The 19,370-nt window shown below is 35.8% G+C and overlaps 5 protein-coding genes across 7 annotated transcripts; 4 read left to right on the top strand and 1 right to left on the bottom strand.

Annotated features, from left to right (window-relative positions):
• The first annotated feature begins 624 nt into the window (after positions 1–624).
• On the top strand, positions 625–2,791 carry LOC113729224 (oil body-associated protein 2A-like). Its single transcript, XM_027253547.2, has 4 exons — positions 625–1,005; positions 1,669–1,751; positions 1,917–2,031; positions 2,321–2,791. The coding sequence occupies exons 1-4, from the start codon at positions 720–722 to the stop codon at positions 2,578–2,580; spliced, it is 744 nt and encodes a 247-aa protein (XP_027109348.1). The 5' UTR covers positions 625–719; the 3' UTR covers positions 2,581–2,791.
• A 1,335-nt stretch (positions 2,792–4,126) lies between these two features.
• On the top strand, positions 4,127–5,783 carry LOC113728671 (oil body-associated protein 2C). The gene is made up of 4 exons (XM_027253044.2): positions 4,127–4,564; positions 4,707–4,789; positions 5,066–5,180; positions 5,311–5,783. Exons 1-4 carry the CDS (start codon positions 4,297–4,299, stop codon positions 5,568–5,570), a joined length of 726 nt encoding a protein of 241 aa, XP_027108845.1. The 5' UTR covers positions 4,127–4,296; the 3' UTR covers positions 5,571–5,783.
• A 1,396-nt stretch (positions 5,784–7,179) lies between these two features.
• Positions 7,180–10,602, top strand: LOC113731120 (cyclic phosphodiesterase). Its single transcript, XM_027256204.2, has 3 exons — positions 7,180–7,791; positions 8,632–8,686; positions 10,210–10,602. The coding sequence occupies exons 1-3, from the start codon at positions 7,216–7,218 to the stop codon at positions 10,413–10,415; spliced, it is 837 nt and encodes a 278-aa protein (XP_027112005.2). The 5' UTR covers positions 7,180–7,215; the 3' UTR covers positions 10,416–10,602.
• Positions 10,603–11,081: 479 nt separating this feature from the next.
• Positions 11,082–15,640, bottom strand: LOC113731121 (uncharacterized). 2 transcript variants are annotated; one of them, XM_027256206.2, is made up of 8 exons: positions 15,108–15,640; positions 13,284–13,351; positions 12,783–12,850; positions 12,500–12,567; positions 11,863–11,969; positions 11,682–11,731; positions 11,467–11,549; positions 11,082–11,384 (listed from the first exon to the last, which is right to left on the bottom strand). In XM_027256206.2, exons 2-8 carry the CDS (start codon positions 13,339–13,341, stop codon positions 11,270–11,272), a joined length of 549 nt encoding a protein of 182 aa, XP_027112007.1. In that variant the 5' UTR covers positions 13,342–13,351; positions 15,108–15,640; the 3' UTR covers positions 11,082–11,269. The 2 variants fall into 2 exon arrangements, with proteins under 2 accessions (XP_027112007.1, XP_027112006.1); XM_027256205.2 differs by having other exon boundaries at positions 13,284–13,358; positions 15,108–15,249.
• A 632-nt stretch (positions 15,641–16,272) lies between these two features.
• LOC113731122 (probable ribonuclease P/MRP protein subunit POP5) lies at positions 16,273–19,189 on the top strand. 2 transcript variants are annotated; one of them, XM_072079183.1, is made up of 5 exons: positions 16,422–16,564; positions 17,031–17,210; positions 17,344–17,481; positions 18,071–18,227; positions 18,697–19,189. In XM_072079183.1, the coding sequence occupies exons 2-4, from the start codon at positions 17,033–17,035 to the stop codon at positions 18,217–18,219; spliced, it is 465 nt and encodes a 154-aa protein (XP_071935284.1). In that variant the 5' UTR covers positions 16,422–16,564; positions 17,031–17,032; the 3' UTR covers positions 18,220–18,227; positions 18,697–19,189. The 2 variants fall into 2 exon arrangements, with proteins under 2 accessions (XP_027112008.1, XP_071935284.1); XM_027256207.2 differs by lacking the exon at positions 18,697–19,189 and having other exon boundaries at positions 16,273–16,564; positions 18,071–18,487.
• The last annotated feature ends 181 nt before the right edge of the window (positions 19,190–19,370 follow it).

Below are 19,370 nucleotides of genomic sequence, written 5' to 3' on the forward strand. Positions count from 1 at the left end.
AATAGCAAAAATCAATGCGAAGACTAACAATATCACCAGTTTAAGTATCTTAACTCAATAAAAATGTCTAACCAAAAATCTTCTGCTTCCCTAAGGTAGTGTTTGTTTATAAGGAAGAGTGTGAGAAAATGAAGAAAAATTAATTATTTTTTCTTTCATGTATGTTTGATTTGCAAGAAAGTAAGAAAATTTTCACGGGCTTTCCTACATTTTATGTCAAAATTTGTAAGATTTGAAGCAAAATAGTTTAATTAAACATGAAAAACTTTGGGAACTGCCGATGACTACCACTAACCTCTCGTTCCCTTTCAATTTTTTCTTGATACCCAAAGATTTGAAGAAATTATTTTCATTTTCTTTTACATCACTTTCTTGCACTTTCGTTTTCCACGTAGCTTTCCCTCTGTTCAAATAGAACCCGAAAGAAGAATCATGCCTCCTTTTAACTGTTAAATTTTCCCAAAGTAATTCATCGAAAGTAGAAAAAATAAAAAGGAGAAAAGGCTTTATACGTAATACAATCTCAGTCAGCCACCTCAATATCCTCGCATGAAAACGTGGGACCTCAATAACAATCCACGTCCCGCATGCACCGCAAGCCCAGTATTACCATCACCACCATACTCTCACTTTAGCTTCACAAAATCAAGAAACACTAGAAACATTTTATTTCTACTGAATAACAAGAAGATTTCTGAGCTTCTAATTCCCATCAATAAATGTTATCTTCTAGTGAAGAAAAACCAGGGCAGATGCCACCGGGGGATGGATCAATTCCGCCCGGAAAACCCATGAGTTTTGGGCAGAAAATGATAGACAAAGGTGCTCAGATGGTGGAGTCTTTGAAGCCAATTAAGCAAATGAGCCAGCATGTTTGCACGTTTGCTTTGTATAGCCAAGACATGTCCCGTCAGATTGAGACTCATCACTACGTCAATCGTCTTAACCAGGACTTTCTCCAGTGTGCTGTTTATGATTCTGATGACTCTACAGCACGTCTTATTGGTATGTATGTGTGTGTGCCTATATATATATATACACTTATTGGTATTCATTATTATCAATTTTATTACTAATTGATCTTGATAATGAAATTTTTTATGCTATGGAATTTAGATGTTTCTAATTAGGCTTGGTCTAAGAAATGTGAATAACGGGTTTTATTTCAACATTATTTATGGTGTTAAGAAATTTTGAACGGCTAATAAAATAATTTATTGAAGGTAGAACCCCTTGGCCCTCCCATTTTCAAAATCTCACTCTTCAAAAAAGAAAAAAGATATTCCCCCGTTTCAAAATTTTAGTAATACTTCAGGAATTCAACTTTTTCTCCAGAGTGTATAGTGTTTTGATTATGATGTTTGGATTTCTTTTTTCAATCTTATCTCTCAAAATTCAAATTTTCAATTTAAAAACAGGGACAATAAGAGGGAGAAGACACCTGAAAGAGTTTTGATTTTCTAAATAGAACATATATTTTGAGATATTTCAAAATAAAAAAAATATGATAAAAATTTTGGAACAGGGGGAGTAGAAGATAGCGGAAAAGTTAAGGCAGAATCGATATGTTTATGGAACTAAATGAAAATTAAACATTCTCTTTCTGCTGTAAAGTAGAAAAATAGAGCGTATGAATTTTTTGTTTTACTACTTTTGGTGATGGTACAGGGGTGGAGTATATTGTGTCAGATAAAATTTTCCAGACTCTTCCACCAGAAGAACAGAAGCTTTGGCATTCTCATGCGTACGAGGTTGGTTTCTTGGACATGTACTAGACTACCATGTCTTTCAATTTATTGTGTGACATGGATTGCAATCTACAATTTCTTGCCAAAAAGCTGGATTTTTTGGGGGGCCGGGGGAGGGGTTGAATTGTGTAAACATCACTGATGAAATTTGGATGTAAAATGGTACAGATCACAGCAGGTCTATGGATGAATCCTCGCGCTTCTGAGGCAATTCAGAAGCCTGAACTACGAGATCTTGCCCAGACTTATGGCAAGTTTTGGTGTACTTGGCAAGTTGATAGGGGTGAGTGCAAAGTATTTAGCATCTACAAAATCAAAGTATTTTTACCTATCTGTCTATTACGGGTACTGGTCTGATGAGCAAAAATCAAATTAATGCGTGAAATTGAAACACTGAGGACGAATCTAGTTAACTAGTTTCATACTATAAATAATGCAAGAATTGCATTTTTCCTACAACATATATTTAATAAAGAATGATGATGTTAATTTTTTGGACCATTTTCTTTAGCTACCAGGGACGAAATTTTGCCATGAAACAGTGGTTTGTGACATGTAATATATCAATGCAGGTGACAGGCTACCACTTGGACCACCCGCCCTGATGATGTCTCCGCAAGGAGTGAATAGGGGCATGGTGATGCCGGAGCTGGTTCGGAAGAGGGACGAGAAGTACAAGGTTTCCACTGACAATCTGAGAATGTCGAGGGCAGATGTCACGGTGCCTGAGACGGTGCTGCTTTCCAATGCAGATTACTGGATGCAGTCTGAGAAGGGTTTTGCCGTTGATGTGGAACAGACTGATATGAAAAGAATAGCACCTTTTCCATGAAGAAGTCCAATAAATTCATCACCTAGTTTCATTGCAGTATATGCATGTTGTATTTTTGCATTACGGAATCTAGAAATCTTGGCCTGGAGATAATTTCTTTTCTTATTGTTTTTGTTTACGTTCTCTATCAGTATCATATCGGAAAGAAGTTCTTTACTAGCTATGGTAGTCTAGTACTAGTATATGTAAGTGCATAATTTTGGGTTTTCAACTTGGGTTTTTCCTCTTTATTTTTTTACCATGCATTTTGGGTCGATGCAATTTAGGATGTATGGTCTTTAATTAGTATGACAACGAAAATGGTTAGCTTTGCCTTTGAAGTGGAGATGAATTTAATTAATAAGATTCTATGAGAAAAAATTATAGAATTATCTTTTCTGATGTAAAAAAAAAAAAAAATGATGCAGTTTCTCACTTTTTGTATTCTCCCTCTGCTTAAAAGCTTAATGATTGACAATTTCTCTTGAATAGAATTGTATTGCTACTTATGCCAATTGCTCTCCCTAACCAAACAAAGTTGGAAGGCATTAGTTGATTCTACGTGGGAGTGTGTGAATTGACACCAAATATGATATTTGCTCCTAAAATTATTTTTATTAAGGGCCCGTTTGTTGCTGTGGCAGCTTATTGAATGTATTTTTCCATTATAACTTTTAAAAAAATACTTATTAACTGTTTAAATGCTTTTAAATATATTGTTTGAAAACATAGTTCAATAAGTATTGGATAATGTGTAATTTAAAAATTTTTAATTATTTATCTCTTTATTCAGTTCATAATATAGGATAAAATGATTAAATTTGACATTTTATTTTTTAAATCACAAAAGTTTCTCTACAAGTACTAAATTTGAGCTTTTGCTAAAGTACTTTTAATATCAAAATCTCTACTCCTAATTTTATGGGATGATATTTATAAATACTTTAAAAGTACTTTTAACCTCCAAAAATGCTTTTTTTTTTTTTTTACCAAAAGCACCGCAACCCCAAACGGACACTAAATTGCATCAGCCCGAATTTAGTTCCAGTTATCCAAAAGTGTGAACACCGGTATTAAATGATTCAAACGATAAGATTCTACTGAACGGTAATGAAGAATCTTATGTTTAGTAAAAAAAAAATAATAATAAAGGATTAACTTTTTGAAAAAAATACTTGAGTTAGAGTCCTTTGGAACAAGAATCCAGATGCAGTAGCTCAAATTTCGTGACATGCAACATGTCATGCTTTCTGAATAAACTTCTGTCATGATTATTCATTCTTTTTTCCGTTTCTCATATATTCATTGTCCACCACACCAGACTTGCACTTTCCAGATTTAGATTTCTTTATTCCCACAAATTTCTGCTCCTCTATATCTACTCTTTTTTCCTTTTTCCACAAAAATTATATTCTAAAATTTGCACAATATATATATATATTTTTTTACCTTCTAGGTTGCACTACAAAATCGTGTCGTAAAGAGATGAAAGCAACAAGTCATATCTACACCACCTGGCAAAAGGTCCAAGGTATAGATGCCACCTCAATCTTTCATGCTCGCATACGTGGCTAACCAAACCTCTCCGCTTCATTCATGCACAAATGCATCACCCCAATAAATCTCCCAAAATCCCGACAAACCATCAAGAACACGAAAACAAGAAAAAGGGGCAGTGATTAGTGAGAAAAAAAAACCAAAAAAAAAAGAGATAAAATTATTACTGTTGGTTTTGCCATGGCAGGAAGAGATGAAGCATCAAGTCATGAAGAAATCCCACCGGGGAGGCCGATGTCAATGGAGCAACACATGGTGGATAAAGGGGCTCAAATGTTGCAATCTTTGAAGCCAATTAAGCAAATGAGCCAGCATGTGTGCACTTTTGCTTTGTACAGCCATGACATGAATAGACAAATTGAGACTCATCACCATGTCACTCGGATCAATCAGGACTTTCTTCAATGTGCTGTTTATGACTCTGATGACTCCAGAGGATGCCTTATTGGTAGCCCATTTTTCTTTCTTTTTTTTTTTTAAAAAAAAATAATTCGTGTCAATTTCCAATAATTAAATTAGTATTGTTTTCTTTTTCTTTCTTTTTTTTTTTAACATTAATGATAATATTGCTCTTCTTGTTGATTGAATAGGAGTGGAGTATATTATTTCTGATCGTCTTTTTGAGAATTTGGATCCGGAGGAGCAGAAGCTTTGGCATTCTCACGCTTATGAAGTATGCAACTTTAATTATCCTATTTAACTTTGAGACCTTTGTTGGACATTAATCAACAGTCATCACCAGTTCTCCTTTTTTAGTAGAAAAATGCTGTTCTAATTACAGACTAATTATCACGTACACCTTTTTACATCAGAAGAAAAGTAGTAGTATATTTTTCTTTTCATGCATTATGACATTCGATCTTGAACTTATGCCTTGTCAATGACATTTTGGCTTTGCATCAATTCTTGGTTTAATGATAAGTCATAAAAAAAAAGTCGGAATCTACAGATCAAATCAGGCCTTTGGGTCAGTCCTCGGGTTCCAGAGATGGTAGTGAGGCCTGAACTTGAAAATCTTGCCAAAACTTACGGCAAGTTTTGGTGTACCTGGCAAACTGATAGAGGTACGTTCAAATCTACAAGTTACCAAGTAAAGACAGTAAAAATTTCATGTTTTTTTCCCTTTCTTTCAAGACACAGCTCTTTTTATCGTAAAATTCAGAAGATTAATCAACTCTTGGTATAATCTTGTAGGTGATAAGTTGCCACTAGGCCCTCCAGCACTAATGATGTCTCCGCAGCCAGTGAATTTGGGCATGGTGAAGCCAGCCCTGGTTCAGAAGAGGGATGACAAATATAACATATCCACTGATGAAGCCATAAAAACTACTCGGCTGGAAATTAACGAGCCCGAATGGATAAATCCCCAAGCAGACTACTGGAAACAGCATGGTAAATGTTTTGCAATCGATGTTGAGCCGGTGGAGATGAAACGAATGGCTCCTTTTCCATGAGTTCTTGACGAATTTCCCATGATTAATGTTTGCATCTTTTTTGTATAGGGGTAGTGTATATGGTTTTCATGTGACTATGTAGAAAAAGATAATCTAAGGTTTTGTTATTAGGTTTGTCTAAGCTGCAAATTATAGCTGTGCCTTTTGATATTTACATTTCGTAATCTGCTGCATATATTTCACCGCAGAAATTTCATTTAATTTTTATCTCTACATTCGGAGTCTATTCATGCAAGTGCTCTACTTCATTTTTTTTCCGACGGTCGTTAATAGTCTATTCTATACCTACTCTAATATATTTTAAGAGAAGATTCAACAGGACAAATGAGAGCTGACGAAAATCGAATCATCATCGGACCAGATAGATGCATTACACACCGTCTGGATTTGTCAGAGAACCACTTAATTACACACCCGTCTGGATTTGTAAGAGAATCACTTAATTGTGACATTTGTCCGACGAAAATCGAATCATCGTCGGACCAGACAGATGCATTACACATCCGTCTGAATTTGTAAGAGAACCACTTAATTGTGACATTTGGTGGGAGGCAAGTTTCACCAAGATTGCCTTCCTTCCACCCCACCAAGGTTTAAATCCCCAAGGCTGGTGATCCACTCTTCTTCATTTTTAATGATTCTGGATCTCTAGATCATTCGGCGGGCACAACACTTAAGACACCGGTTTGACCAAATGGTTGCACATGGACCAATCTAATTGCAGATTTTGAGCAAATCAAGGCCCCCATTCTATATTAATGTAAATATACAACAATTCATAAAAAAAAAAAGCAACTTTTCTTATATCCGATCTATAGCAATGTCTTGTATTATTAATTGATTCACCTAAGAGAAAAACACAATTTAATATAAACAATTTATTAATCTGGACAACCTGACATGCAAGTGTTAGCCCCATTTCAACTGGTACATTTTATATCTTTTGAATACTTTATTGTGGGTCGCATACATCTTATACATTATAGCAATGAAATTGTAAAGCCAAAAATAGATGGTATAAGCTAAAATACATCGCATCCATATATCTTGGATACACCACATATGAGAATTCCGTCGAAATATTTCACAATTACATTATGTTTAGTCATTCAAGTTACTAATTATTCTCAACGATTTTCACTAGCCATCTTTCAACTTTCTTATCCAATATCAAGCTTACTAACGTACATATCCCTACACATTAGATCTCTATATGCAATTATTGGCTACAAGTTAAAGGTGATTTCAATTGAATAGGTTGCTTCAAGGTCTAAGGTATCAAAATTGGGTGAGTTCAATCAAATAGGTAATTTGGGGTCTAAGCATCGAATCTAAGGTATCTTTTTCGAATTGTCTAAGATATCAAGATCGAGTTTAAGGTATCTTTTTTGGATTGTCTAAAACATCAAGATCGAGAGTTTGAGATCTAAAGTAGTAATAATAGATAGTTACACGTAACATAAGCTGCACAAAATGAATGTTAAGGTGTTAAATGAGAGAATGAAAAAAATGTGTAAATTGAGAACCAATGAAATTATCAAGGATGCAAAGTGCAATTAATCCTTGACTAAGTTGATAAAAGCTTTATTCAGATATCAAGCACAATAATCAAATGGTCATTAAACACCAACCAAATTAATCAACAATGCACTGTACCACACCCCACCTCACCATATGCCATTCAATATTCAATTCCGAATGCAAGCTGGTTCACCTCCCTATTCCCAATCCCAAAAACATATTACATCCAAGAATAAAAAACCACATTAAGAACAATAAAAAGTCAACCTTGGAACATCCGTTCACCTCAATTTGCTCTTTCAACCCCTTAAACCAGTCCTTAATCTCCACCCCAAATCATTTCTTGGGTCATTCTTTAAAATTCTGGGTTTCTTTGAGTTTATTCCATTCAATCTCAATGGAAGGCGGCAGTGAAAATCAGCAAGAGAAGCATGCTTATTCAGTGTGGGGACTTCCACCAGAAGATTTGAGGCCTAGATTGAAGAAGTTGATGGAGAGACTGAGATCAGAATTTAATGGGCCGGAATTTGAGCCTCACGTGACTGTTGTTGGAGCTATAAGCTTGACAGAGAATGAAGCTCGTGAAAAGTTCAACAAGGCTTGTCAGGGGTTGAAGGCTTACAAGGCTAAAGTTGAGAAAGTTGCCACTGGGACTTTCTTTTATCAGTGTGTTTTTCTTTTACTTGAACCATCTCCTGAGGTAATACTAATAATTTCCGAAGTTTTGGTGAAAGAGGATGTACTTATCTATGATTATATTTATTTTGTCAGTTCAAATGAAGAAAGGACAAATTGGCCACATTTCTTGATTAGGACTGTTCCCTGAGTTGAAATTGACATGATTATTGTGCCAGGTTTTATGGATTGCAATTTTAGATGAAGTGTTTTAAGTATTCCTGTTGTAGGAGCTGTATGGTCTTGTGGGATGTCATGATGACCCTTTGAAGCTTTCACCTGCATCAAGGTGACGGGAAAATATCCAGTAGTCTATAGGTAACCTCCTAAGTAGTAATATACAACCTAGGATTTCATTTTGACAATCTAGGATGAAGACTAATAAATTTTTGTTCTGTTTGCATGTCCGGGCTCTGGGGCGTGACATACTGTATATTCAATCTTGCATAGAATCATATAGTAGCCCTTGAGGTTTTTACATGTATTCTGTTTTGCTTGTTTCCTTTTAGCTCATGGATATGCTTTACTAACACAAATACATGTGGAATAACACTTAAACTTGCGAGATCAAGGTTTGTTCTGTCAAACTTGAGCATTTCCCTTACCAGGATTTGTAGAATAGTGAAATATGCAAACTTAGAAGGAAAATAATAATGCTAACTGTGCAATGTCCATTGCTTTGGGAAAGGAAAAGAGGTTGTTGCTCTGTGGATTTACCTGATATTTGTTGGAAAAGTACAAATTTATAGGTATACATCCATTTTATAATATATTCATGAGAAACTTCCATCTTACTTATCATTAGTTTGTAACTTTTGATACATTTTCATAGTTTGTGATAGTGATGACAATTACCTTCTTACAGGTTGTGGAAGCTAGTAATCATTGCTGTGGTCATTTTGGATACCTGCGCTCAACACGTGAGTTATTCATTTATTTGTTTAGATTTTGTTCATCTAATGGTATTTGAGATTTTACTTGGAGAAATTTTGCTCCATCTTCTAAAAATTAAAACTTTGCAGCACTATATAGTTCAATTCATGCCTTTATTTGTCCTTTTCTGTCTCTCAAGTTGTACTTGTTAGAGAGGAAAAGCAATGCATCTTTTGTAGTTGAAGCATTCACATGTGCTTGTTGCATATACAAATGTTATACTACTGCTTAGTTCTATTACAACATTTTAATTCCGATGTCATTGTATTTTTGCTTTGTGAAAGTAACTGTGAGCATCATGCTAAGTATCGCTTTGAATTACAGAGCATGCACAAGTTCCAATCACATGTTTTGTTCTGTTATTTTTTCCTCTCTTTTGTTTTAATTTACAGTCAGATGATTGGATGAATGGATCTGAACTTGATTCTTTTGCCTGTCTTTTACTGCATCATTAGTTGCTTGTTTTGGGAAAATGTATATCAACTTTGTCCTTTCATTGAAAAAGAAGAATTCTGACAAAGCTACATAAATGACATCAGAAAACTCATTATTCTGAAAGAAGATTCATTGGGAAACTAATGTAGTTGAGGATCCTATTAATGCTAGACCTCTGGAAGGCTTAGATTTGCACATCCTCACTGACCTTGGATCCAATTTTGACATCTTTTTGCAGTCAATTTACCTGGCAATTAGACCAGTTTATGACTCGAGATTAGGATTAGTTAATGAAGAAAACGAGTCAGGATTAAGAATTGGTTGTTATCATATTTTTCTTTTTTCTTCACAGCTATAGATGCTGATAATTTCTCTAATTTTGTTGTTTATGTACCGCGTGTGTGTGTGAAGTTGCTTATTGCAGGGCAGAGATTACTGAATTAGAAGACTTCGTGAATGTTGGTGAATTTCAATCTCCTAGTACTTTTGTAGGCGATCAGTATAACAATTGGAAAACTGAAATGCTTTTCCAGTTAAAACATTTGTTAATGTTCGTGAAATTGTAATTTTCACACTTGTTTATGTTGAACTTTCTGGGTCAATGTGCTTGATCAAATTAATTCACAGCTAACATGGTCTAAAGGCTCTTTTTCCTTGCAGATTTTATCTGCAGGCTAAAACCTAAGACATACAAGATACATGGGTCATGGGTAGTGAGGGAACAAGATATTTTTCAGCTATAACTTAGAACAGACATCAGCAATCCCTTCAAAAGAATGTAAAAAAAGTTCTGGCATTAGGAAACTATGTAGTAGGAAAATTTGGGAATAAGTGCATGATTTGTTATCACGGATGCAAAATGAGTTGTTTGGTGAACTTTATGGTGCACATAAGATTTCTTTCTCGTATGTTTACAAATTCTTGAAAATAATAGTTATTAATCGTTATGATGTCATCTGAAATTAGGTTAGTTTATGTGCTTCCTCTAATATTTCAGCATCCCATACATTGGTTGTGGTTTTTTCTTTAGATCATCCATGTTTCTCATCCTGATGCGTCTTCTATGATCTCACAGCTTACATGCCACATTTAAGCCTCCTGTATGCGGCCACATCAGAAGAGGAGAAGAAGGCCGCTCAAGAGAGAGCCTGTGCCCTTGATGAAACCATTGGCGACTTAGAATTTGAGATTTCTCGCCTTGCATTGTACAAAACAGACACCGAAGACAAAAGCCTGAAGTCATGGGAAAAAGTTGCTGAGTACCACCTCATTTCTAACTAGAGTAGCTGAACCTCAGTTATGTATCATAGAACCCTCCTACCTGCTCTTCTGGCTGGTTTGAAGAGACTCTATGATTATAATGTTTACTAATATAAGCAGTCTGGGAGCTGAACAAATTGTAGGTTTCCCATATAGCAGTTGAAACATTCTGAATAAATCAATTCCATAATAAATTTGCCATTTTGTAGTTTGTTTTTTTACCATGATTATGAAGAGCAAGGTGCACCTTCAACGTTTTAATTGTGACTGATTCTTGGGGATTTGCTCTTTGAAGCCACTTGATAGAAACCATGTTTTAAAAGTATACGTATCGAGTTATTTCTAGCCAAGTGGCAAAGGCCCTGCCTTGGTCCATTTGGGTGGGGATTGCAAGGCAGGAAATGGGGAAGGTGCGTCTTGTTTTTCTCTTTTGAAAGTCATGAATGATGAAGTTAATTACAAGCAAGTCTAGTAATGATTTTGGACGATCAGCTTTCATGTCTCTGCATTTCATGGAAGCTATCTGGTCCACATCTCATCTTTGCCTAGATAATAACCCCATGATTAGGAACAGAGTTAGAGGTTTGAAGTTATCATTTTCTACGCATAGGACATAGGAATTAGCCTCCATCTGAGACAATGTCCGCTATGCAAAATGTGTACAAAAGGAAATACAAGACAAAAGAATATTGAAATTATCATTTTATTCATGTGGTTTTGTATCCAAAGTATGAAATGGAATAGTCATACATCGTCAAAGAGTTTGGAAGGACAACAACCGTGTATATCACCTATTGCACTGGAAACGCTACAAAACTGGCAGATGCCTGTCCTACACTCAAAAATAAAGGGAAGTCACCGAGTTGAATGCGTATCTAATGCGGTTTTGGCTTGTATCCATCAACAGCAAAATTTCGCGTGGCAGCAGGAAGTGCCAATCGAATTCCATCAATATCTGGATGTGCAATTATTTGGCAGCCCAGTCGTGATCTGCATAAATATATTTTAGAATTTGAGTTGCTAGGATGACTGACAAAGCAATGCAACATTGATTCTGGAGTATGGGACATACGTCTCAGTGAGGCCAAAAGCAAGATCTAACATATCATTCTCCTCGTCAGTTGGATCTTCCAGTTTATTGTAATGATTTGGATCCTGTAAAATAGGAACACATAATACAGCAATCGACATAGACAATGTTCCCCCTTTGGAAGATATTAAAGGAAGGAAAAGAATGAAAATTTGCCTTGAGGACTAGTAAAGAATCGTTCTCACACCATGACATACCATCACAATCACATGGCAAGTGGAACATGCAAGGGATCCTTCACATGCTCCTGTAATCACATGAAAGCATTAACCTTTTGGAAATTGTAAAATACGAAAATACCTCAGGTAAATCTGGAAACCAGATTGAAAACAAAGGGACAAGATAATTTGTGCACATACAGCTCAGGGCATTTCTTACCTTCGAGCTCTATGTCATTTTCATGTGCAGCCTCTAACATTGACATTCCTACAGGAACCCTAATATGCTTCTCTTCTCCATCCTTGTCTACAAATGTCACAGATATTCTGCAGGGTCCACAAACATCAAAGGTTAAGATGCATGAACCTACATTCTAGGCAGGGTGTGCTACTGATACAAGAATGCTCAACTGAAGTGCATGCATTTATCTTGGTCATTGAGATGCCAATTTAGCAGCGCTACTGGGATTACTAGTTAGGATATCGGAGAAATAAATTCACTGGGTTTCAAAGCTGACAATGGAGATATTAGCCTTATGTTCGCATAAGGAAGCTTCCACTCTGCAGATATTCACTACCTCTGGTCAACAAGTACAAAATTTCGAGGCAAAGATTCTAGTCAGAAGGCCAACAATTATTTGATAAAACTTTCCAAAAAGATGGTTCTCTTCCCTCTAGTGGGTAAATGAAGTTTTGACTTCACCTGCTCACATTCTTCTCACGGTTATGGATTTTTTAATCGAAGGAATATAAAAAGTAGACTTTTGCACGATACTGTGAAACTTAATTTCACATATAAGTAGCAGCAGAGAAAAAGAATGATAAAGCTGCAGATGATATCAGTAATGCAACCTTACTTTTCTTTTTCTTCATTTTGTTTCTGGAAAGCCTTATCAGGTGCTGCAGTAGAATACCTTTGATGTATCTGCATAAAATGAACCATAAAATGAATGAGAAAGGGCAGGAATATAGATAACATTTTAATTTGCTATGACAGACTTCACAACTAATTAAGAGCTGACTTGCACAAAGATTATTACATTTCAGCAGCACAAAGATATTATACAGAGAAGGCATAAAAAGGCAAACTTTCTCTTTAGGAAAATAAAATGTCTTGTCTCAATGTAGTGAGATACTAACCAAAGGCAGCAAATTTTCATTTTGACACAAAGGGACACGCAACGTCCTTGCTGTAGAAGCCAATTGAGCTGCAAAGCAACAAAAATGAGAGAAAAGACAAAACAAGATTGTGGCAAAATCCACAATCTTCTAACTGGTGGAGGGGGAGCAAGGTAAGCTTTTGTTAAGCTGCGAAGTTATTGCATTATTTTTTGCAGGGCAAAAGCATGCTTATTGTAAGCTTGCACATACTTTCATCCACTAACCTTCTTGTAAGTCATACTTAGCACTAAAAGTTCTCTTTTTGAACAAATTTGCAAACCTCTTTAAACCCCATAACCACCTTAACAATAAAAGAACCACCATCGTGCCACCACTTATCAGCTCTCTCCCCCGAAACCCCCAAAATGGTAAATTAACCAGATTGTCAAATATCTTTTCCACATTCCAAGTGCTCTCCATCTCCTTTAATGTCCCTTGACAATGTTGACAAATCAAGGCATAACATGAAAAATTACGCACCTTTAAGACAATTCTTGATGGCATGCGCTCCAAGCTTAGAAAGTTTTAAGGTAAACATATCCAGGCACCTGGCAGCTTCACCATAAACAGCACGTACCACAAAAGCAAAACTTCAAAAAAATTGAACAAAAGCAGATCTCATGGACACAAATGGAAAAATTCTGCAAAGTGTCCTTATTAGTTTGAAAAGGTTACCAGCAGAGTTGGATTTCAAACTTGTGAAACTCATCAGTAATTCCCACTAAGATTTTTCAATAACATCAAAAAAAAGTGTTGTAGTGGCCTTAAACTATCTATTTGGCAAATTTCAGTGGAAAATGATGCAGAATACTTCCTGGCATGTTTGAAATTTACAATCCAGATGGAAGAAAGAAATATAATTACCAAAAAAAAAAAAATGTTTTGAGGGTACTTAAAATTTAACAGGAGAGCATGTAACATACAAAAATAAACAAAAACAAAAGCCAAAGGAAGAAGAAAATTCTATTTTCTTATTTTCTTTAAAGAAAGTGAAGGTCACTTTGAAGATACTGGGTTATTGCTCTCCTGGTTGGAGAACCAATATGGGAAAAATTCAGTTCCTCGACGCTTGGGAAGATAAATTTGGTGTATCCAAATCTCCCACAAATCAAGATTATACATGAAAACAGTCAGTTAAAAGGGGAAAAAAAGAAGAAAAGAAAATGAATGCTCAGCAATCATATTTCCCTTGGCTAGTTTCCTTCCCCCAAAACAAAAGATAGACAGCCCTTGATGCAGAATAGACCAGTTTGGTAGCTTGCAAGGTTATAACCTTGAGGTGAACATTATCATTAAAAGATAACTCAATGGCTGAAATACTAAGTTGCTAGCGGCACATTCTAGTTGCCAGAATTTTATTTTACACTGTCAAGCCCCAGTTTTTAACTAATAGAAGTAAAAGCAAAAAGAAAAAAAAAGAGAAAGAAAAGTAAATTAAACAGCAAAGAAATATGGGCCTGAAATGAGGCTTCACAAATGCAATAGTTTAGGGGCCCAACAATAGCACGGAATAGTTCTTAAATTAGGAGTCAACATTTAATATTCAGTTCTAGGAAATGTTTTACTTTTCAGATGAAGAAATTAGAACCCTTTACATAGACAACTCCTCATCTTTGAAAATCAAGAGAAATAACTGTAGGAGCTCAGTTAAAAGGAAAAGGAGGAACATCAAAGCGTTAGCCTTTAGCATCTTCATACAGTGAAAGCCAGCAGTGTGTTTAATTTGCATTCTTAGGAATTTAAGGCCAAAATTCAAGAACTTAAGGTAAACAACTAACATGCATTAATTAACTTAAATCAAACTCCAACAATTAAACCATGCTAACACCGCCACATTCCACTAACATTAAGATAGAATACAAGGCACAACCAAACTTTTCCTCGACTATTTGGCCCTATTGCACCTCCGGCAGCAGCAGTAAAGCCTGCCACAACCGCAGGAGTCCTAAATGCTTCACACAAGGACACATAACAAGAAAACCAGTTGGCTCTCTCTGTTTACTTCTGTTCAGGAATTTTCACAAACGCCTTGTGTACATCCATAAAAATATACTTTCTTGCTTAAATATCGCTCAAAAAAAAAAAATTATCTAATCACACGAATTTACAACTCAAACACGAGACCAAATGCATCAACACATGACACCATCATTGAAGACTACGCATGGCAAGCAAATAAGAGACAAACCGAAAGAACAAGAACGTTCAATAAATTGCCAAATCAGAAAAGCCAGTTCAATTCAGAAAACAAAAAATCCCAGAAAAAAAAAAAAGAAACTCAGAGATAAAAGAAAGAGTTTTTACAGTGCTATGTCAAAGTAGTTAAGCGGTGGAGGTCAGTGACGATGAACCCTTCTCCCTTCCTCGTTTACTCTTCTATTTTGAGCATTTTCTGGAAACTGAGAGAATTTAGAGGGTGAGGTTTTGAGCACCATAAAAGCTTGCAGGAGAGTCAATTGATATTCCAGCCCCTATTTAAAAGTAGAGAAGTTCAAGTCGGCCATTTCTTTCTTCAATCTTAAGCGGTAGGCTACCCAGGGTAAGCTTGGAGTTGCAAGAAAGATAATTAAAAATTTTGTTTCTATAGTGGAAGGGTGATTTTCAATTTAACCCTCGAAAGTAGATCAATATGTTGATTCAGCCCTGAAAACAAAATGAGTGAGTTCCAATTATGCCTTCCAAATTAGAAATTTTCCGCCACATAAGCCCCTCTTTGTCATCGTGCTCAAAAATGTTTGACAAAAACTTTTTGCTTTATAGAAAAAAATCCTATCAATTTTCTAAAACGCCAAAAGTCTCTACAGTCTACACGCTTCTTTTTTCCCCCTAAGAAGAGCAGTATTTTACCTTTCTTTTTGGCTCATTATATAAAAAGTTAAACACTTTAAAATTCCTAAAATACTGGTACAATTTCACTTTATATTAAAGTTTCGCCGTACCTTATTGACTCAAAATGAATTGATAAAAAATCTCACTCGAAACACAATTTCACAATTTCCAATTTGGAAAGTTTAATTAAAACTTTTTCACTTTTAGGGATTAAATTGACAACCTGATCCGCTTGGAGCTCACACTTTAAGTTATTTTAATTATTTAAAGTTCACATTAAGTATAAACTTGTAATTTTAACTTAATATGATTTCTTAAAATGAGCAAAGTGTATTTTGGATTATTGAATGGATGTGCCAAGTATTCCAAACACCCAATTTGCCAAGTGTATTTTCGATTAGGGAATGGATTAGTCAGGTGGTTCAAAACACTCAATTTGGTTAATAACTCCAATCTTTTCTATTAGAGGGTCATACATTCATCATTTTAGGGCAAGTAATTAAAATTAATGGACTAAACAAATTTGCCTTGATGAATAAAGGACCATATTTGTTAAATATAAGGGACCAAATTCATCATTTTCCAAAAGTAAGTTCTCCCTACCTTGTCTACCTGCCCTCTTCCGCACAAAAAATACACCAATGAGAAAGCGTTCTTTCCTGCCCGGGGGTTAGTGCGACAGTAGCCTCCTCTTCAGGAGCAAGGTCCCGTGTCGACTCTCTCCCTGTACCGCGCTGGAATCCTTGGGGCGCGCTCTTCCAGCCTAGGGGATTAGTCTGGTCAATTGACCAGGATACCCCCAGTCGACCAAAAAAAAAAAAAGAGAGAAAGCGTTCTTTCCCAAAGGTTTTACTCCCACTTCGGAAACTGACTAGAATCTGTTCAGTAGCTTCCAATCAGAGGCTTCCCAAGGCTCCTTCTGGGGTTTAAAGGTTGTTTTGGCAACTTGCTTCCCTGTCTTTCTTTTATTTTCTGTGAATTTTTGGTCAATTTTCTTTGTTCCATGTTTTATTCTGATAGGTACACATGAATACAGCCTTTTAATGGGGTGAAAATTGTTCAATTAGCACTTCTTGGAGATTTTCCAGTAACTTAAAATAGTATTGTTTCACTTGAACAATGGTATTGGCGTTTGTCTTCGATGTTTTACTTCCTGCAGATTTATATGCTGTAAATAGCTTCTTTCAGTCCAATGAGGAATGCCCATTAATTGCAAGTGCCGTATGACACCAATCCTAAACAGCATTGGGGGTGTTTGATTTCAAAAGGGTTTCTGAGGATTATTATTTTTAGGAATGCATTCAACTTTTTTCAAAAAAAGGCATTCAACTTCTTTTTTTCAAATTGTTATCGGTAGTTGGCTTAAAATATTTTTTATGGTGAACAATTTGTGAACAGTTATGGTGGGCTTTAAGAATAGATACTTGGTGATGGAGGTGTTTCTGGATCCAAATAAAGACCTTGCAGCTGATGAACCCATTATTATTACTCAGTTTAATTTGTCCAAAGCCATCAAAGATAGCATTCTTACGAATTTTGGTGAATGTGGCTTGGCCTCGTCGCTTAATTCATTTCAAGGTTAGCATTGTTGCCGCTTTACTTTTCAGTTGAGCAAGTGCTTGAATGGAGATTAGAGAATACAATTGTGTTGTCTACTCATGTTGCTTGTTTTCATCAATAACGTGCATTAGTTTTATTGTCTTTGTTGCAGTAAAATACGTGAATCCTATTACAAAGCTCTGTATCATCAGAGCCTCAAGGGAGGATCATCAAAAAGTTTGGGCTGCAATTGCCATGGTTAGGAGTATAGGGAATTGCCCTGTGACTTTCAGCTTACTTGATATAAGCGGTGCGTTAGAACAGCTTCAAAATCATTTCATTGTTGAAATGTTGTTGTTTGTTGAAGTAGCTAAATATGTTGAGGATAACTTTGTAAAATAGAATAGCTACAATCTTTCTAATAGAATGGATGCTGAGGATTATTGTTCTATGTTTTTTCGGTTAATGGTATCCTTGCACACCATAGGAGTTTATGCTTATTCTCTTTATTTTGGCAGAATGATCTTTTGTCATAAGTTGTTCGACCAAATGCATCATGTCCTGTCTAGATCATTTTTGGAAACCTTGCTGGGAATTTATTTCACTAACTCAATTTGGTTAATACACTTGAATCTTATAGATGCTTGACCTGAAAATCTCGTGAAAGCTCTGGCTTTACCAGCTAGAAGTGTAGTCGGAACCAAAATTCATTATTTGGCATTTGCCTTCTTAATTTCTCTGTACTGTCTCTTATATGCATCTACAAGTTTCTTTTTTCCCTTCTATGACTTTAAAATCATGTGGAAGCTGGGAAGATATCTTGCAAGCACAGCTCTGACATGTGCATCCTATCATGCTTGATTTAGTACTAATCAGCACTACTATTGTCCTCCAAATAGGAAGTATCAATGCTTGCAAAAAAGCTGCTTTGAAGTGTGACGAATTGAAGTTTGAGCAATACAAGTTAATGGCCCAAGTCCAAACAACAGATGACATCCTTCAACAGATGCAGAACTGTCTTGAAAAGATCAAAGTCTTGGAGCACTAAGGCCAAAGGTGTTGCCTTCAGATTTTCTCATTTCTGTCTTTCCAACTTGGAAAGCCATTTTGCTATTCTACTCATACCTCTCTTGGATTGCCAGCTAGTTTCTACATGTGGCTTTGTCCATCATTTATACCTTCCCTCCTTTGATACCAAATTATTATGGTTTGAGCATCGATGTTGTAGATATTAGGCATCTGTTTTACTTTTTCATAATGATTGAGTGATGATTGTGAATCAATTGTTATCATGTAGGTCGAATTGCACTTTTTAACTGTTGGTTCATACTGTCCACAGAGAATTCATTTTTCTATACTTAAAATCTAGTATTCTCTTTTAAAAGGGAAGGAGTTATTCCGTGTTCCGTTTTTTCTTAAATCATTTTTTTGTTATTGTTTGATGTTCTGTTGCTTATGGAGAGCGAGGTGCATCTTTAACATTTCAATAATGACTCTTGTCATTCTGCTGCCTTTTTCTCTGAAGCTGCATACTCCTGGATTAAGACAGTGTATAAAAGAATGGGATTTAGTTACTTTTTGCGAAGTGGCAACTGCACAGTCCTGTAGTCCTGTTGCCTTGCTCCAGCTGGGGGTTGCATCGAGAGAGTAGGGTGGCAATAAAACTGTGGACGGTGGATCTTCTTTTCTTTTCAAAGTCTTGCATGATTAAGTCATTTATGTTAAGTGCGAGCAAGGAAGGGAATGATTTTGGTCAAATGGGCTTTCATATCTGTGAATTTGTAGGAAAGCATCTCATTTTTTGCTCAATCAAGCCAGATTTTGGACTAGTCAGTGGTTTAAGCTTTCTAGTTACAAGCCCTCCTTAGTGAGAGGAGATCATAATCTGGTTTTACAGAACACCGATTATGATCTATGACTTCTTCCAAGTTCCTTGTACAATTTCCACATTTAGTTGCTTTTCTGTTCTCGTTACCTTTTACTTTCTAAAATCTTTGATATTTCTGAGACATCAGTTATTAGATTAGTCTTATGCCTTGTTCGTGTTTGAATTATGAGGTTGCTTATCTGATCATGGTCAGCTTTCCTCATCTAACCTAATTTCTGCTAGTTCCTGGTAGTCAGTGGGCTTATCACCTTTACCATGCGTTTCTTCCATATTTCAATGCTAAGATCATGTGACTATGTAATGTTTAAGTA

This window comes from Coffea arabica, chromosome 2e (genome assembly GCF_036785885.1).
Source record: "Coffea arabica cultivar ET-39 chromosome 2e, Coffea Arabica ET-39 HiFi, whole genome shotgun sequence".
In the NCBI taxonomy this organism is placed as follows: domain Eukaryota; kingdom Viridiplantae; phylum Streptophyta; class Magnoliopsida; order Gentianales; family Rubiaceae; genus Coffea; species Coffea arabica.

What these genes read in the sequence shown, in the direction of transcription:
- LOC113729224 (XM_027253547.2), top strand. Translation starts at nt 720, where the DNA reads ATGTTATCTTCTAGTGAAGAAAAACCAGGGCAGATGCCACCGGGGGAT. An exon ending in CTCTACAGCACGTCTTATTG is followed by an intron (nt 1,006 to 1,668) that starts GTATGTATGTGT and finishes GTGATGGTACAG; the next exon opens with GGGTGGAGTATATTGTGTCA. An exon ending in GGCATTCTCATGCGTACGAG is followed by an intron (nt 1,752 to 1,916) that starts GTTGGTTTCTTG and finishes AAAATGGTACAG; the next exon opens with ATCACAGCAGGTCTATGGAT.
- LOC113728671 (XM_027253044.2), top strand. Translation starts at nt 4,297, where the DNA reads ATGGCAGGAAGAGATGAAGCATCAAGTCATGAAGAAATCCCACCGGGG. An exon ending in CTCCAGAGGATGCCTTATTG is followed by an intron (nt 4,565 to 4,706) that starts GTAGCCCATTTT and finishes TTGATTGAATAG; the next exon opens with GAGTGGAGTATATTATTTCT. An exon ending in TACCTGGCAAACTGATAGAG is followed by an intron (nt 5,181 to 5,310) that starts GTACGTTCAAAT and finishes ATAATCTTGTAG; the next exon opens with GTGATAAGTTGCCACTAGGC.
- LOC113731120 (XM_027256204.2), top strand. Translation starts at nt 7,216, where the DNA reads ATGCACTGTACCACACCCCACCTCACCATATGCCATTCAATATTCAAT. An exon ending in TACTTGAACCATCTCCTGAG is followed by an intron (nt 7,792 to 8,631) that starts GTAATACTAATA and finishes ACCTTCTTACAG; the next exon opens with GTTGTGGAAGCTAGTAATCA. An exon ending in TGGATACCTGCGCTCAACAC is followed by an intron (nt 8,687 to 10,209) that starts GTGAGTTATTCA and finishes ATGATCTCACAG; the next exon opens with CTTACATGCCACATTTAAGC.
- LOC113731121 (XM_027256206.2), bottom strand. Translation starts at nt 13,341, where the DNA reads ATGTTTACCTTAAAACTTTCTAAGCTTGGAGCGCATGCCATCAAGAAT. An exon ending in ATGAAAATTTGCTGCCTTTG is followed by an intron (nt 12,568 to 12,782) that starts GTTAGTATCTCA and finishes CATTTTATGCAG; the next exon opens with ATACATCAAAGGTATTCTAC. An exon ending in GCTTTTGGCCTCACTGAGAC is followed by an intron (nt 11,385 to 11,466) that starts GTATGTCCCATA and finishes ATATTTATGCAG; the next exon opens with ATCACGACTGGGCTGCCAAA.
- LOC113731122 (XM_027256207.2), top strand. Translation starts at nt 17,033, where the DNA reads ATGGTGGGCTTTAAGAATAGATACTTGGTGATGGAGGTGTTTCTGGAT. An exon ending in GTCGCTTAATTCATTTCAAG is followed by an intron (nt 17,211 to 17,343) that starts GTTAGCATTGTT and finishes TCTTTGTTGCAG; the next exon opens with TAAAATACGTGAATCCTATT. An exon ending in CAGCTTACTTGATATAAGCG is followed by an intron (nt 17,482 to 18,070) that starts GTGCGTTAGAAC and finishes TCCTCCAAATAG; the next exon opens with GAAGTATCAATGCTTGCAAA.